At 43.1% G+C, this 17,947-nt stretch overlaps 1 protein-coding gene across 3 annotated transcripts; it reads right to left on the bottom strand.

Annotated features, from left to right (window-relative positions):
- Nucleotides 1–277: 277 nt before the first annotated feature.
- On the bottom strand, nt 278–16,582 carry HAPSTR1 (HUWE1 associated protein modifying stress responses). 3 transcript variants are annotated; one of them, XR_014698229.1, is made up of 5 exons: nt 16,123–16,573; nt 15,202–15,282; nt 10,989–11,264; nt 10,296–10,474; nt 5,027–6,570 (listed from the first exon to the last, which is right to left on the bottom strand). XR_014698229.1 is itself a non-coding variant. In XM_084536881.1 (4 exons), exons 1-4 carry the CDS (start codon nt 16,340–16,342, stop codon nt 3,409–3,411), a joined length of 822 nt encoding a protein of 273 aa, XP_084393007.1. In that variant the 5' UTR covers nt 16,343–16,582; the 3' UTR covers nt 278–3,408. The 3 variants fall into 3 exon arrangements, 2 of the variants coding, with proteins under 2 accessions (XP_084393007.1, XP_084393008.1); XM_084536881.1 differs by lacking the exons at nt 5,027–6,570; nt 10,296–10,474 and adding an exon at nt 278–3,653 and having other exon boundaries at nt 16,123–16,582; XM_084536882.1 differs by having other exon boundaries at nt 5,027–10,474; nt 16,123–16,572.
- Nucleotides 16,583–17,947: the final 1,365 nt, after the last annotated feature.

Raw genomic sequence — 17,947 nt, 5'->3', positions numbered from 1 at the left:
AAATGCAAAGAGAACATCCCAATTAAGACTCTGGAGTTTGTAAGTAGAGCCTGTAAGAGAGCAGCTTGTGATCCAAGAGGCAACAAAGCCTAAGCATAACTAGTTTCAGCATAACTAGTTTTAAACAGCTACCACCATCAAAATACATTCTTAAAGAACAATTCTACTCTGCAGAAACAAGCCTGACTCATTCTAATCTTCTGGTGTGGGTTTTAATCTTCTAGTTTGGGGTTTTCCAATGGACTATGTTACTCAATAACTACAAGCAGCCTTAACATTTGTATTTATTTTTTTATTAGGTTTATTATGACTTAGTTTCTATTACTCCAGCTGGGTAAACCACATTTGAGTAAGTTTAACTGCAGGACTTCAGTTTCAGCCAAAATCATTTTTGCATTACTTTATTGTAATATAGCTTTAAATTTAACATTTAAAACTTACTTCATTAATAAGCAAGCCAAGCTCAGTAGCTTCAGTGCAGGATGTACTGTATGTAACTTGCCGCACATTCATGTTAGATTTGATGTACATGGAGAAGAGACCGGTCAACTATACGATTCATAGGAGAAAGCAAAGTAAGCACCTTTTTTTAATAATCAAAAACAGTTCTCAAATCAGTGTTTCTTACATAAAGTCAACTTGTTTCTGGCTCCAGGAGCTACAGTTTGGGTAACAGCAAAATGCTATTTTTCCACATCAATTTTCTACACTAGCACAGGAAATCTTCAAAGCAATAGGTACTGGGCTTTAACTTTTGTCATCTTGAGACAATCTGTCCTCCCTGTGTTTATCAGGTAAATACATGCATTTTTGATCATTGTGGCAGAGGTTAACAGAGCAAATAATGGGGACTAAAATGGGAAAACAAACAAGTTGCCAAATACTTTAAGGTACAGCTTTAAAGTACAAGCAAAACTATTACTGCAACTAGTTTAATGTTTTCTCTCAAAAATGGCACAAACCAAATAAAAATACAGATAAATTTTGTTTTAAGTGGTGCTAGGCTGAAATAATGCTTCAGAATATTAATAGGATTTAACTGCAAGAAAGAAATAATTGAAAAGGCTCTGTCTATTTGGGCTAGACCAGAAGCACTGCTGTATTTTAGTTCATGTATGCAGAACTCTGACACCACTATGTTACCTTTACTATATGTAATAGTAAAGTGTTAGAAGCTGCAGAGCATAAGCATCTTAATTGTACAAGCCAGGTAATGAACAAACAGAATAGATGAAGAACAGTTTCCACATGTGTCCTCTATGTTCACAATTCCAACCTGTGATTCTCCTTTTGGGACAAAAATCCTTCTCTCAGCCAAATAAATACTAACATTTAGATACTATCTTATTTCAAAGTCCCAGTTGAAAATGTAGCCTCCAGATGAATACTAGTTTTATGCAGTATTAATATTTTACATAAAGTCTTATGAATCGTAGTTATTAGCAGTAACTGAAAGTAATGTATACTGAGTCTTCAGGTGATGTGCAAGTTCAGCTATGTAACACAGGTAGGGAGTTTTGAACAGTTTTTACTATCTTGCTTTGGAAAGATCTTATATTTGCCCCATAAACTACAGAAGCTCTAGCTATAATATTGTGCAACTCTGTGCAACTGTTGACACCTTTGAGAGCTCTTCAATGTAAAGAAATTTGATGGAAGCACCACAAAGCAAGGAAATCTTGCTCTTAAAGAGCCTTGAATTTTGAGAATTTTAAATGCATCATTGCTGTCCTGCCTTGACTACAGAACACCAATGAAGGGACATCAGGGTAAAAAGGAACAAGACTACAGTTAAGTCTGCCTCAAATAACAGGGAAGATAATACGAAAAAGATCTGAGTGTACAAGAACATAAGTCTTGAAGAGCTGTATATTAGAACTCAAGGTGCCTTAACTTAGCTAGAACACCAGAATTTAGTATTGTGGATCTAGCATAGCTAGATTTCATGTAAGAGAAACCAGCATATGCTTCCAGTTAGGCATGCATACCACCTCACTAATACCCCTTTCCCAACTTGCAGGTTTGGATCTCTTCATTGTTCTATTCCTCCTGTATTATCCCCTCCTTTGGCAGAAATTCAATCTCCACCCAAAAGGAAATACTTCTTGTAGCTACATAAAAGTTCTTTGACATATCCTTCCCCATTCAGAAACTGATTTGCAGATCAATCTCGATCTTCATTTCAATTGTAGATTATGCTTAAGTTATGGCAGCCAGAGTTTGATCCTATGAATGTAAGCTCAACACGAAAAGAAAGCCATTTATCCTTTTTAATTCAGCCTTACAGCATGTTTATCCAGATCTTTAATTAACTTCCAGTTTTAAATTATTTTCTTAGCACTTTAGAGAACCTGTGTGCATCTCCCAAGGGAAATAGCATCACACAGACCCTTAAGTTAGTCCCAAGTTTCCACATGACCATAAGTCTTACTTGTTAAGATAACACCCCTTTTCCAACTACTCCCCTGCACTCCCTCTCCTCCCACCCCTCCCCAGCAATGGGCAATTACTTCACAAGAAATGTAAAATGGGATATGGGTGTACACAAAACCTACCCTCCACTAATACTGAACAGAAAAGCCTATTTTCCAATTACAGGACATCTTCCTCTAAATTTAGGTCAGCACTGGTGCAGTCTGCACTGTGTATTACCACCACAAGGATAATACCAATAAGTACATATATTTTCCTCAAACTGAAGTTTTAAAAGCCTATGAAGTTAATTGGGGAAGTTTAATATTGCTACTTCAGAGCACTAAAACACACAAAGTGAATCCAATAAAGATCCTTGTATTGATTCAATATTAAGTATTAATTGCATGACCATCATAGCACCTCTTTACATTATCACACAATCACCAGAATTATCAACTGCTTTTAAAACTAAGAAGGGTACAGTCCAATATTTAACTTGCACACTGTTACTATAGAGAAACTAGGTGCATGGTACAGTGCTGCAAAAATGGAAGCCTGCAGTTTTGACAAAGATGCCAAGTCATGTTGTAGACAATTTCAGTCAAACTGGCAATACTGTTTAAGCAAATACTCAACACAGCAGGAAATAAAGGACAAAAAAAAGCATTCTATAACCAAATAAACATCTGAAATTTCCTTTCCCTTTAAGAATACAAGTAAGGTCACTTTTAGCCTTGGAACGGATACATGTTCACCTATGATGATCTTGCTAACTACTACACAATATCTGATGTCCTCTGCTAAGAATATAGTTTAAGAAAGCCGCAGTAACAAGAGGCATCTAATGTAATATCTAAAACTTCTTATGGCAATTATTGAATTCATTTGTCTTTAACAGTGAATATGGGAAGATGGCCTCATGTTTCCTTTTCAATAGTACTCTGAGGATCAAGTGGCTTTCAAGCAGCATGGTGGGTTTGAAATTTTTGCAGTTTAGATCATTCTGTTGCGTTTATGAGTTGGTGAGTCTGTAATGACATCGCCACACTGGGCTGAGGTACGCTTTCTAGTTCCACCATTGTCCAAGTGGAGTGCCATTTCTTCTGATATGAAAGTGTTCAAATCAACATCATGGAGTCCATTTCTCCTTCGACTAGCATTGGAGCCACTGCTCACGTGAGTAGGAGAGCCTGGGGTACTTGAGCGAACACTTATACTAGCCATTGCACCACTAAGACCTAGGGGGAAAAACAGAAAGAGCATTTAGGTCAAACAGTAAAGAAAGTTCACTTCTGTGTAGAAGGGATGATACTGAGTTAACTTAGTGATATATTACAGGCACTTCATTCTGTTTGTACCACACCTACTTATTTGAAGTCTAGTCCACCTTCCCAGCATTTAGTGCATCTAGAAATCAGAAGAACCACTTTTTATATTTAGAGTGATCTTATACAGCAGGTTGTAACAGCACACTGCAATAAATGGTAGCTCCATAAGCAAGTGACATGCTATGCAGTGTGTACACACCACACAGAACAGGCTACTCCAGTGTGAAGGCTTCAGCCTAAACCATTAGTTTCACAGAAGGAAAGTCTCCCTACTAGGGGTTTATTTATCAAGTCCCCTTAATTCTGAAGAAAACTGCAGTATGACATCAGATTATAGATACATTTGCACAGCAACTCATTTAAATAATGAAAAACTACTTTAGGGCTACCACTATTAGCCAACACATTAGTATTCAGAAGAGCATTTAATCAGCAAAGCAAAACCACATGTCAAACCCCCAAAATTTACTACTGGCAGTTCTGATCCAAAACAATGTCACAAGTAACCTGAACATAAAGCAAAGCAACAGCAGGGTGTTACTGTTTATTTTTCTTGTTTAAAGTAAATTTCTTGTAGATACATCATGCTGATTTAAACATCTCTTCAGTAACAACTTAGCTAGCAAGAACAGGACATTCCAAGACAGGGTCAGGACATGCAAGACTAATAGTCCTTCTCTACTTGAAATTCAGGCTATACTCTAAGCAAGAGCTTAGTATCTTCACTGTCCTAACTGCTTCATACCAATATTAAAGAGTACAAAAGTCTACTAGCCCTAGAAAACTATCACAGCAGGAATTGTGAGAATGACAGAACAAGATCTAGATCAGTAGACTTTCTAGCAGTAAGAACAAGTAAATTAAGTTCTCCAATAGGACTTCCTTATTAGTAACCCTGACGATCTTGAGCTCTTCAATGTCTTCACCAGTCACAAGCACCCTGTACCTTTGTCCAGCCATCACACACACTCTGATCTGTGTGCACTGCCACATCATATGCAGTCAGCTAGGCAGCCAGCAGCCACACAGGGACAAGTAAAGCCTAACCTAACCCTACCTATCAGCTGCCAATAGGTCAAACAACTGGCTTCAAAGGCTCCGTGAAGCTCAGCTGTAGAAGCTACCTTATACACAAGCTCTGCTTTGGGGTTAGGAGAAATTCAGTTACCTGGCAGAACAGTTGACAGAACAGTTTACATCCTGCATGTTTCTTGACCAGATGAACTACATTCCATGTAAGTATTAAAGTATTAGAAGTGTGCTCTGAAAGTCTGATATTCCTATTCTTTACTAGAGCTAGGCTGCATTGCAACAAATGCAGCACACAGCATACACATTCCCTCAGTCAGCATGTATTATGTTAGATAATCTCCTCTGTTTCAGGTTTGGTCCCTGAATATCTCTGCCATTAAACAAACCAGTCAGAAACCTGACCACTTGTCAAGTTATGAAATAGCACCTAGACTGCTATCTACAGTACACAGCATCTCCTGACAAAGAGTTTAAGACAAAAAAAACACTAAATACCTCAGGTAGAAGATAAATTGCTTCCAAACCCACAAACCCAGCTGCAGTGACAGCAGGTGAATACACAAATCAGGATGGGGCAGGTCCACCCATTTCACTGTTGTACATTAATGCTGAATTAATATTTAAAGCTCATTCTGTCAGTATTACAGGATATACTGTGCATACTTAGAAGAAGCATGTTTTAAAGCCTGACTAGAATCCTGTAGTTATCTGCCATCTACAGTGGCAGAAAGTACTTGAAGAGCAGAAAGTTGGGGAGGTTACAAATCACTGCACAATTCAAAGACAGCAGTAAGTTTAATTTCAACTGATACAATATACCTTAAAGCATGAGTTCATCCCATGCATTTCAGTTGGAAAAAACTGACAGCACAGAGAGTGGATGTTCTGACATCATTTCAAAGCCTAGTTGATACTTTGTGAAAACTTCCCCACACTGATTCCAAATCAAACTGCTCTGAACACAGGTTCAGTACTGTTACTTCCACTGAGAATCACCAGCTTACATTACTTATATCAGTTATCTACTGTTGTTACATGCAGCTCTTAAGTAAATGGTCATTGTGTTCTTTTAAAAGTCACAAGTGTATTCTAAATAAAACAAAAAACTGTCCTGTGAGGTATGAACATGTTTTTAGGCACCCAAGAGCTGTTTTTAAATAGAGCTTTATCAAGTAAGGAGCATTTTTAAACAATAGATACAAATTTAGAATTAAAATACATATCCAATATGCTGCAACACATTCTAAAACACACAAGGTTTGCAAGCAATGCCTCAAGCAGGCATTTATTCTTCAATATTTACATAATACTGAACCAATGCAAATTTAAATTCAATACCACCCTCTAGGAAACTATTTGGAAGGTAAAAACTTCAATCAAACCTGGTGCCAAAGGCAGAAGAGTCATTTTGATTTAGTTTCTACAGAGATCAGAACTTGAGGACATTATATCATACTTCTATTACTGTTTAATTTTGCATCTGGTACCAACATTTAGTAATACTGATGTAATAAGCAAGTCTTTACATAGTACACTAAAATTGTTACTCTGTGAGTCTGTTGTCTCAGTTACTAGCAGTTACTGTATTACATAGCATTACAAACGCATTACAGTTTAAGACCAAGAAATCAAACTAATATGGGAAAGTCAAAGAAAATTCAAGGCATGTACTGAAACCTCGAGTTGCCATTTCATGGAAGCAGTGTCTTCAAAGACACTCAGCAATGCAACTGAAGAGATGCGGTTCTTGTTGACAGAGCACCTTTTTGAAGCAATGATCCACAGTTCATTTCTTCTAGTAAAGAAGTGGTCATGTAAAAAGAATCTCAAAACCCATTTATTGTGAATTATTCTGAGATAAAGTTTTCAATGTATTTCAACACATCTACCAAAGCATTTAAACATTTAAAGCAGTAAAGGAGGCAGTAATATAGATATACTAAGAAAGATTACATGATTGTTAGCAACACCATTTCACAGCCTCAAACTTCTATACTGTGATTAACAGGACCTAATCACAGGCACATTAGTTTTTATCTACACAACAGGACAGATTCAAATAGCTACTAAGGCTTTAGTTCTTTCCTTACCCCATACTTACCTCTGAAGTCTCTCACTTCCTACATTAGAAATCTTCTTCACCACAGACACTTAAGAAACATGTATTTCTCTCCTTTTTAAAACTTTACAGAACTGCATGCCATATCCAAAATACTTTACAGTACTACTTACATTCTTATTCCTGCTCTTCCTTTTTTCACAAAAACCTACTTGCATCTGAAAAATGCATCTAGATCATTTTATAACACTACTAGGAAAAGTAGGAATATGGCTCACACCATCACACTGCTTAGAACTTCTCATTTCCAGTCATAGTATATATTAGCACTGACTTAACTGAAGCTTTATGAACTACAAGCTGAAGTTTTACCTGCACTATATACATATATATCCACAATAAGTTACTTCAGGTCACTACCAAAGGATCATATCCTGATTAACTACTGCTCAGCAGAGCAGTATTAACTACTGTTTTCCAGATGTTTTAATCAGCAAGTATCAAAAGGAACATCCACATTAAGTTCACCTAAAGCAGGAATTAACCCAAGATACATACAGATCAATACATAGATCCTTCTCACCCTTCTATGCTGTACTTCTACATAACTGCTCATAGACCAACTTTCAGCAGCACATAATACAATCCTGTGACAGGCATATACAGAACCTTCATGCCAATTTAAACCCTAGGAAACTAACCTGTACTGTCCTCCCATTTCAACTTCTACCAGCTGTTTCTTCACCACTTTTTTTTTTTTAAATGAAAGACACTCTATATCACAATTTAATATTTCAAGACAAGGTAAGACCTAATGGAAGTTTAGGGTTTTGAAGGAACCAAGCCACACACATACACATAGTAACATAAGGGTTTGCCCCACCTGTTGGGGACTGAATTAGTGATATACATCAACATTAAAGCTAACAAGCAAAAGCACTAACACTCCCTCACTGTGCTGCTGACCCCATTGCATCATTTTTAGTATTAAGTACACTGCTTTTCAATATTGCCTTCCTACGCTTGCTTCACGTCTTGCTGAAGTGATAGCACTTTCTCCCATTATGCTGAAAGACTAGTTTGTAGAGCATGGATAACATCCCAGATTAGAAATCAAATATCATTTACAAGCAGTATGTGGAGAACCACCAGCACGTAACATGCAGTCCTGCAGACAAACATAGCATGTTAGCTATATCAAGACAGGAAGTAACCAGGCACATGTCAACTTTGGGGAATTTTACTATTGTCAGCTCAATTTGATGTAATCTTTATTTGAAAGTCTTCTTTTACAGAACTGGGATACATTAATACACATTCAGGAAGTACATAAAAATGCATCTACATCTATGCTAACTGCAAGAATGATTTAGGGTTAGGTGGATATTAAAACTCAACTTTGAAGAGCTGAACAAAAATATTTTTCATTATCACATCTAAAAGAGTTGATTGACATTAGATGCAGCTCTTCAAGTTTCAGAAACATCCACTTGGACATTTGGGTAAGAGATCATACATTACCTTGAGCTAACTGTTCAATGTTTAAGATCTGAAAAGTTAGTCTTTAATAATGAGTTTCTAGCCATACTTGATTTCAAGGGTACCCTCCAGCACAACAATAATGGAAGGCTAACATTTCTACTTGCCAGAGTAGACTCAATATTAGTTCATTCCAAAAAACTCATCCTACAGTACCCGTAAGTTACACTACAGGATTTCAGTAACAGGTCCATTACTGATATAACTACACTGTGAAGAGATAGATCACATACTATAAAAGCTTTTTCCAAGTGTAGCTTGCCTTAACATTGTTTTTAGCTACTGTAAAGAGTCCTCCCCAAATATCACAAAATGAAGTTTCTGTTTTGAAATCCCTAGCTTTTGTCAAGAAAGCCATTAACCATCTTGCTAAGCTACAATATAGGCGAGATAAAACGAGGTTTAACACTGAGGAGGCAAGGTTAAAAATACAGGTTTAGAACACTTTCATGCACAGCTACAGCTTAAAGCTTCATAGCTTATTTTGTGTCTTAAATGCATGCTCATCTGTTTCATTAAACAAGACCATGCTTAAAACAGCAAATTTCAGTATCACCCCCAACTGTTTCAACCCATCCGTGCTACCAATAGAGGAAATACTCCACTTCCACAGGAAACCTATCAGCATAAAAAGCCACTTCTTTACACAGTAGCCAAAAACTCTGCTTAAAGCCTTAATCCTGAACACTTGCTAAGATTACTACTATCATCAAGTTTTCTCACAATGCTTAGAAGCAGATCACATTTAAACAGCCTGACAAAAAATGCACATGCACAGCCCTACAAAGTACTTCAAATTATGAACACCTGCAGATCATTCACAGGTTTCAAAAATAGTTCTGAGAAAACCAATGATAAATAGGATAGTAGTTCAGGAGTAGTTTGGCCACTAGTTCCCTAAAGGACAGGAAGTAGATGTAGGAATGCTCATTGAAAGCAACAACCTAAAAACAATTATGGGGCCCAACACAAGCTTAGTCACTAAAGGAGTAGCATAAGTAGTAAGAAAGACCAGATATAAACTGATATTGGGGAAAAATTAATCCAGGTGACAGACATGTAATCTTGTCAACCACCTGATGGCAAATACACTTCCAGCCCCTACAATGCATTACAGGGCAGAGAACTTCGCACAGTGCTCTTGAACCTTATGTCTTTCATATTGCATTAACTACTCCTTCAGTTTTGTGACTTCCATGAAATACCTCTATCAAGCAGATGCTAAGAAACAAGGACCTGCTCTAAGGAACCTGTTCTGGCAGGGGGGTTGGACCCAATGATCTTTCAGGGTCCCTTCCAACCCCTTCAATTCTGTGATTGTGAAAATAACTATACTACCAGTGAAAACACAAGCTGACTGTGCTTGAGAGAACTATCTGCATTGATATGCATCTGCAGCAGTTGCCTTGATGAAATCAGCTTAACCTAGTGAATAAGCAGTACTGGTACACAATTCTCTAACCAGCCTCCAGTATGAGAAGGAAAACTGCCAAATACTACATGACTAGGTGGCAGCAGCATGCTTCATTGAAATGGCAACAGAGCAGCAAACAATACCAGGCTGCTGGTATGAGGCTGTCACCTAGACAGTAACAGTGTCTGGCTTATGTATCTTGAAAAACTGCCACAGAGCAGAAGCAAAGACTGCATTTTCAGGAATCCACTAATCTAGTTAACTCATTAATTCTATTCCCACTGAGGATTATACAGTACAGATTGTTTATTCTTCCAGAGTTATTTCTAGAGTTTCATCTAGAAGTCTTCATGAATGGTCTAACTACTGACACTTCAAGCTATCTGCTACCCTTCAGCATTTTTTAGAAGACAAAATACATAGGTGAACTGCTTCTTTTCACCTTAAATACATTTTATGACTTGCAAGGAAGAAGTTCAATGCAGAACTAGCTACTGAACATCCTTACCTTAGAAAAATCTACACCACCACCATTGCTGATGACAGCAAGGAAGCTCAGTGTCTTCAAAATTCTCACATACTAAGACAGGGAACTAGAACTGAGTTCTGAACAGGACTCTTGCAGTGAGGTGAGCCTACAACACCCCTTTCCAGTGTACTTCTTGAAGCAGAAGACCACTGTATTAACTTGTGCACAACAAAAAGAGGACACTAGAGTAAGGTAAGGTTCCCCAAAGACAAAATTCCAGACATTGGATTACCTCCCCTACCCTGCACAGATCTGTTAGCTACTTGCAACTAGCCAAAACTTAATATTTAACTAGTTGCTAGCATAGTATCATCATTTTCCAAGAATTCTGTTTACTTTAGCATTGGTACAAATGCCAAGTCTCTCTGTGCTTCAGAAATGCTACCAGAAGTTGATACTTAGTTCTATAGCTCTGAACTCTGTTAGGATCCAAAGTGTATTTTTATACAGTACCTTTTCCTTACTCAAAATGTGACAATGCAACTTTTTAGTTACTAACAAGCTTTATACATGCAGAACTGCTCTTAGAGAATTAGGTAAATACCTTCAGCTGGAACACAGGTACATGACATTAGGACACCTACAGTGACCAAGTGCCAAAGCATAAGAGGAAGACACTTTAAGAATCCCCACCCAATTTTAACCAAGTAGTATTGAAAAAATTACTGTTACCATGCAGAGCTATGGCTTCACGGAAGGGTTGCAAATCAGTCTCTACAGATGAGCTAGTTTCTGTGGAAGTAGCTCGGTTAGGGGATACTACAGTCAGTCTTGGGGGAGCTCTAGAATTTCTTGGAGGAGGAACTTTTCCACATAGGAAGCTGATCAAGTCTTCTCTACGAATAGTTCTTCTGCGTTTTTTAACCCACGCTAACACATCCTTATTCCGACGCTGATAGCCAATCTGAATTCCTACATCAAAGCTTCGCTGATGGGCATCCACACTCTCTGCAAGAAGACAGAAAAGTATTCTTAGTACATGTTACAGGTGAAACACACAGCATGGTACATCACCAATATGGCTTCCTGTCAACCATAAGCATTAAGCATTTCTTCTACCTGTCATTATGGAATGATGCATATTAAACCGAAACAGAACACTAACAGGAGTTCCACTTCCCATCCAATGTTACAAGTCAGAAAGTTAACAACCCAAACACCACAGAAATAGCACATTTGCTATACTACATGTCAACAGTACAGCACTATTTAGTAAATCATACTGTATGAACATTAAGATCAGAGGTGGTCAGTCTGAAACAGGTACTTAACAGACAAGTATTGGCTTAAGGAGCAGCTGCATGTTTTGACTGCGTTCTTGAAGGAGATCAGTACAGTTAGAAAAACCCACATAAAGGAATAACATTTTCTCAATTCCAACAGAAGGAATTTTCAATTTCTTTAGAGTCCCTCTAATTTAAGATCTCTGCAGAAACAATTTGCAGGAGACCATAGTTTTTGAAAAAATAAAGCAGTATCCCCAATGACTTTCCATTAGGCAGCAACATTCACAAAGGAAGCCTCAAGTTTTCTTTCCCTATTTAGGGCCCATTAAAAGCTTGATACACAGAAGCTTGAAGTGTGCTGCTTGTAATTAAACCTGCTACAAAAAGCAATTGAATCCCCCATTCATGTTAATGGTCATCTGTGTACAAAAGTACATTTCACCTCTAAAAGGCACTCCTAAATTATTTGCATTGCTTTCAAACTTCAGTAAGTACATTTCTGGCTACTAGTTTAATAACAAGAAAATTTCACAGAAAAGTAAGAGGTGGGACAAGCCGTATTTCTCTACTCAGAAATGCCTATCTTGAGATAGATTCAGAGCTTTGCCAGCAACCCTTTCAATTTTGTAGAAGCTGCCACCATGTTAGCTCTTACTCCATTAAAAGCAAAATAGTATCCATTCCAATTCCACTTATTCTATTTCCACATTTTTTTAACCTGGCAAGGCTAATTAAAACTGCTTTTTGTATTCTTGCATTACTAATGAAGTCTAATGTAATACTGTTCTGGGCAGCCAGCTTTTAAGAAATTTAAGAACAGCTGTTCAAGACATTGGTTTACAGGCAAACTGACATATACATCTAACCTAGTTCTCACATACAAAAATCAAGAATAATCACTTAAAATGTTTAAGAATGGCATTTAAGTCACCAGTGCACAACCCCCAGAAGAGACCACTAAAACCAACACTACCAAATGCTCTCCAAACAGAATACAACTTACCAGCAGAAACATCTCAAACTAATCATACTTTAAAAGCCGCAAGGCTTTACTGTAAGCTGTACAGGTACCCTGAGAACATTAACACATTACTTCCATGCACTCTTTATTGAGTATTTTTCCCTATGCTGCTTTGTAACCAAAGGACTAGAAGACTTAAAATTGCTAATTCCTGTCAAAGCAATGGCAACATAACAGATCACTCCTCCAGCCATTTTATGCTCCACAGCATCTAAGACTCCAATGCACTAGTAAAAGCTAGTTTGGAAACTGGCAGCATTCGTTTAATCCCTTCCTGAAATACCTTGAGAAAGTCCTAAGAAATAAAGAGCCCAACTTTACATCAACAACCTGCTCTTGTATACAAGAACACTTAACAAAGGGCTAACTAGAAATTGTTATGAGGTCAAACACTGACTACTGATGTAGCCTGGACAAATTTCAAGCATTGTTACCCTGGGAAAGATTAGACTTGCATTAAAAGCTATGGCTGCTTTGTTTACAAAGTTCAGATGGCAAAATACACATGCAGTCAAGCTGCCTACATTTTGCAATTATGAAGTACTACCACCACCAAAAATACAGCTTTTATTAATAAGGTAAACAACAGGCTCAGAAAGTCATTCTAATGACTAAAACTTTCTACAGTGCTCTGAAGTTCCAAGCCCTACCTTAGAAAACAAACCTTCACTTCTTCACTGCCACCTGGAAGAAAGTCTGTTGTCTTGTCTTTCAGTTAGGCCTTGATCACCAGCACCCATTCTGAGACTGGCAATCCAAGACCTGCACACTGTGGTATATTCAACTTTTAATCTATTTTAAAGAAAAAAAACACTGATATTCAAGATACCATGACATTCTCCTAACACATTGTTCCTTGTGTTGCTACTGTAAAGCTTTGGATGCCTCAGTTAGCAAATCAGAGATCTGTTAATGGAGCAAGACAGTTTGCAATCCTTAGCCATACCAAGTAATTCTACAATGCTTTGTCAAAACTCTTCCAAATCAAATCTGAGTATGCGAGAAGCCACAGGATATTTATGAGCAGTTTATCACTAAAGGCAAATTCACTTTAAGAAACTCCAACTTATGGGGTATGACATTGGTCATAGATGGTTCTAGGCATGTTCTCAAATATCTCCACTTAGGAGGTTAAGTGAAAATTCGAAGACAGACTGTAGTATTACTTCAGCACTGAGACCATTCTAAGGAAATACTTCCAGAGCTACTTTTTGAAGTATTAAGTCATACCTGGCTGAAGACTGCTTCCTACTTAAATTCTAGTTTCCCTAATCCTTGACAAACCACACATTCATCTGTTAATCACATTATTGCAGGGAAAGATAGGCCTCAAAAGTAATTAACTGATTTCAGCAAAAATAAGCAGCCTTACACTTCGTAGCAACGATGCTGTAAAGGCCAACACATTTTGTGAAACAGACAAATATCCACTGCTACTCCAGCTGCATGCTCACATGACTGGTGTCCCAGGCCATGTTTTGGTGACCAACTCTCTCAGGCCAACTTTGTGCTGTTAACTAATGCCCCTTTATACGACCTATCACACATATACAATATTCACATGCACTTTTTGCAGGAGAGTCAAGTCTCTATCGGTGAGGGTTATTTACCTTCATTTACTCTTTGCTTTAACCACATTTGTCAGAAACATGATAAGCTATCACAAACATTACTAAATTCAGTTGTTTAAAGCAATTCCCACAAACCAGGGAACTCAAGCAAAAAACTTGCAGGATATACAAGTATTACTGTACAAACCAAGCAAAAAACACCCCCAGAACTCAAAAAGCATGGAAAACTTCTATCAGAAAAACAAGTTTGGAACTTACTCTGTTTCTTCCCAGTAACGGAAGACAGTAATAATGGGATTCATATTGTGCCAATTCAAGCCTCTACTCCAACAAATTATTTCTGTACAATCTTTTGACCAAATTAGAAGCCACTGACTGATTCTTCTGCAGCAAAGAATTCTTATGTCAACCCAAAGAACATCAGAGTTCAGAAGCAGGCCTTGATCAACAGAAGCATAGTCAAACAGCACAAAAGCACAGCCATGTACAAAGTGCATTCTTATCAAAGCTCTGGCTAACATTGCTTTCTTATAGACACCCTAGACACAGTCATTACATGATTCAGGTGCTTAAAATAAACCAGGAGGCTTATTTAGGAAGCCTCACTGTCACAAGAACAAGTTTTATTTTCGCCACAAAGCAACTATGCAGGACTCTGCAAATACTAAACCTAACTTATACTTCACAGATATGCATTTATCATACTGATATCCCAACATTTAATACACCATGAAATACACAATATGCAGGAAATTTCAGTACTAAAGAAGCTATTGCACTCTCCCCTTGAATTCACAAGGCAGATTAGTAGCACCCACTTTCAAGGGTCTCAGAATAAAACAGCTTTTAAGTTGTTAATCACTAGCATCAGGCAACAGAAAAGATTCAACTACTGTCAGCTAAAGTGGCCCTGGGAAAACTTGCAAGATTCAGGAAGCAGTCTCGGGTTAGATTTTATCAGCATGAATAAGAGACATTAACAGTCCCTATTTATGAGTAAGCCGAGGCAGGAGGCCGAGTGGGACTCGGCAAGGAGGGCTGCCAGGGCAGTGGGAGCAGCCCCTTACCTTTGTAGAGGTTGGTGACTGCAGTGGCTGCATTCTGGAAGGGGACCCAGAGGGAGAGCCCCGGCTGCTGGCACACCCGGTCTGCAGGGAAGGAAGGACACACGCTGTTTATTTTGGAGTCACTAACTCCGAACGGCCATGTTAGGTTTCGCCATTTTGTTCCACCTTCCAAAGGCAACTCGGGAGCGGGGCCGGGAGGGACGGACCGGCTGCGGCCCCGACCGGGGCACCGGGCACGGCGGAGGCGGCGGCCGCAGCCCGACGGGGAAGCGCCGTGCCCTGCCCCCGCCCGCAGCCCCCGCCGCACAATGGGGCCGGCCCCTCACTTCGCCATTTTGTCGGAGCCTCTTCCCCGGGCTGGGCGGCAGGAGCCGCCGCGGGCAGGGCCGGCCTCCCCCCAACCCTCCCGCCCCCGCAGCTCGCCGGGCCCTCCGCGGGGCTCGCCCCCGCCGCCCGGCACCCTCCGGGCGCGGCCCCCCGCCGAGGCCGCCCTCCCCCGGAGCCGCCCCCGGGCGCCCCGTGGCCCTCTCCGGCCTCCCCCCGGGGCCGAGCCCCCGGCCGGGCCTCGGCAGCCGGCCCGGGCCCCTCCGCTGGGGGCCGCTACGGGCGCGGGCCGGGCAGCGGCGGCGGCTCGCCCCTCACGCCATTTTGTTTTCCCGGCTGCCTCTATGGACGGGCGCGGAGCCCCGGGCCGGAAGCCCGCTCCTCCCCCTGCCCAGGCCGCTGTCGCCGCCGCAGCCCCTTTGTGGCCCCGCTCCCGACCCCGGGGCCCCCCTCCCGGCCCGGCCCCGCACCGCCGGGCTCACCCCTCCGCTGTGCGCGGCCCCCGCCCGGCCTCGCTCGGGGCCGGCGGCCCCCTCGTCCCCGGCCCTTCCCACCACCCCTAGCCCCCCCCGGCGGGCGCCCCCCGTCCCCGCTCACCCTTGTAGAGCTGCGCCACGGCGGTGGCCGAGTTCTGGAAGAGGTGCCAGAGCTTCTGCTGCTTGTGCTCGGGCTGCGCCGCCGCCTCGTCCTGCAGCTCCGGGGCCAGCGCCTCCTCCTGCTCGGCCTCGGCCAGGCACTGCCGCTCCCACTTGCTGAACCAGTGCTCGGGGCCGTGCTCCTGGATCTCCGCCTCGCCCTCCTCCTTCTTGTCCTCCATCCTCCGGCCGGCTCCGCGACCCCGCCGCGCAGGCCCGGCCCCGCCGGCCGGCCCCGCTCGCCTCTGCCTCTTCCTCCTCGCCCGGCCCGGCCCTACCTCACCCCCATGCTCCCGGGCGCGGCCCGGCCCGCTCCGTCAGTCGGCTGCGCACACACTGAGCGCCGGCGCCGCCCCGAGCACAGTAAAAGCCCGGCGGAGCCGCCCGGGAACGCGCCGCCGCCCAACGCCCGCCCCGCAGCACAACTGGCCGCTGCTGCCCCGGCACCTCCGGTTTGAACGGCAGCGCCCCGTTCCATTGGCTGTCCCGCACGCCCATCAACGCGCCGCGTCACGAGGGGCGGGGGCGGGCCGCGGATTGGTCACGGTGTCACAGACCCGTGCGCAGACGTCGCCGGCCGCCAGGCGCAGGCGCAGTGGGGCTCCCTTCCCGCCCCCTCCCCCCGGCCGTCGGCCCGGCCTTGCCCCTCCCGCTGGCGGCAGCCCTGAGGCGGCTCCGCCCGCGGCCGCCCCTCGCCCCCCGCCGGGACCGCGGCCCTGAGCGGCCCCGGGGGCCCTGAGGCGGCGGCGGCGCGGGGCCGTGAGGGCGGGGCGGGGCGGGGCGGGGCGGTCCTGCCATCTTGGCGCCGGAGCCGTCCCCGAGCCGGGCGAGGCGCTGCCCCGCCTCGGGCTTCCCCCGGCTGCCGGCACTGACAGGCGGCCGCCCCCTGACCCGGCGGCGGGGCTCGTCCCCGCCCCGCACGGCGCCGCCGCCGCCCGGCCCAGGCCCTGCTGCCCGGGGAAGATGGCTGCCGGGCGGCCCTGCTGCACCGCCGGGGGGTCGCCGTTGTGCATCGTCCGTTTGCGCGGCGTGAGGCACGGTTCCGATCCGGTGTTGGCAACCGGAGTTCCTTTGTGTCTGAGCCCCTCATTTACCTCACGCTCTTCAAAATAAAGCTGTGGAAATCACGTTCGCATCTTAACTGCTCAAGTCACACTCATGCCCCTCCAAGCCCCTGTGCAAGACAAGCCGTGATTTTATGCAGAAATACCGAAGAGTCGGCTGGCACGTTGTGCTTGCCCCTCTGTGTCCTCTGTGAAACACTTGGAGCTCAACAAACGGCTCCAGTGACAGAGCAGCCGACATAACGCAGCGCCCTCAGGGGAACGGGGATCCTCTGGGAGCGGGGATCCCCCCAGGGCCAGCAGCCAGCACACTCTGAAGGCAGAGCCCGGTTCAGCTCTGCGCTGCGGCCACCCTCCGAGTGCAGCACGGTGGGAGTTGTAGTTTCCAAGAGCTGCCAGGGAACTGCTGGCGTTGCTGCAGTGCCTGAGGAACACAAGTGATGAAATTTCCTCAGCCCAGTGAGGAGACCTGGGGGAAGACGACTGAATGTGTGTGTCAGAGCGGGGAAGGAGGAGGATGACTTCAGCGAGGTGCTGTCTCCAAGGCAGCCTGGCCAAGAACGAGCAGGGAAGTCAGCAGATTGAGGAGCCTTCGCCGGCGTGAGGCTGGACGGGACGTGGTAGCTTCTGGCTTCCGAGGAGAAGACTGGGTTTTGTGCGTGACTGAGATGAGGCTGGCGGTGGATTCAGTAGGGGAAAGAGAAGTACAGTGGTGATGCAATT

Source organism: Aythya ferina (assembly GCF_964211825.1).
Source record: "Aythya ferina genome assembly, chromosome: 15".
Classification (NCBI taxonomy): Eukaryota; Metazoa; Chordata; class Aves; order Anseriformes; family Anatidae; genus Aythya; species Aythya ferina.
This window is presented reverse-complemented; position numbering and strand designations above follow the sequence as displayed.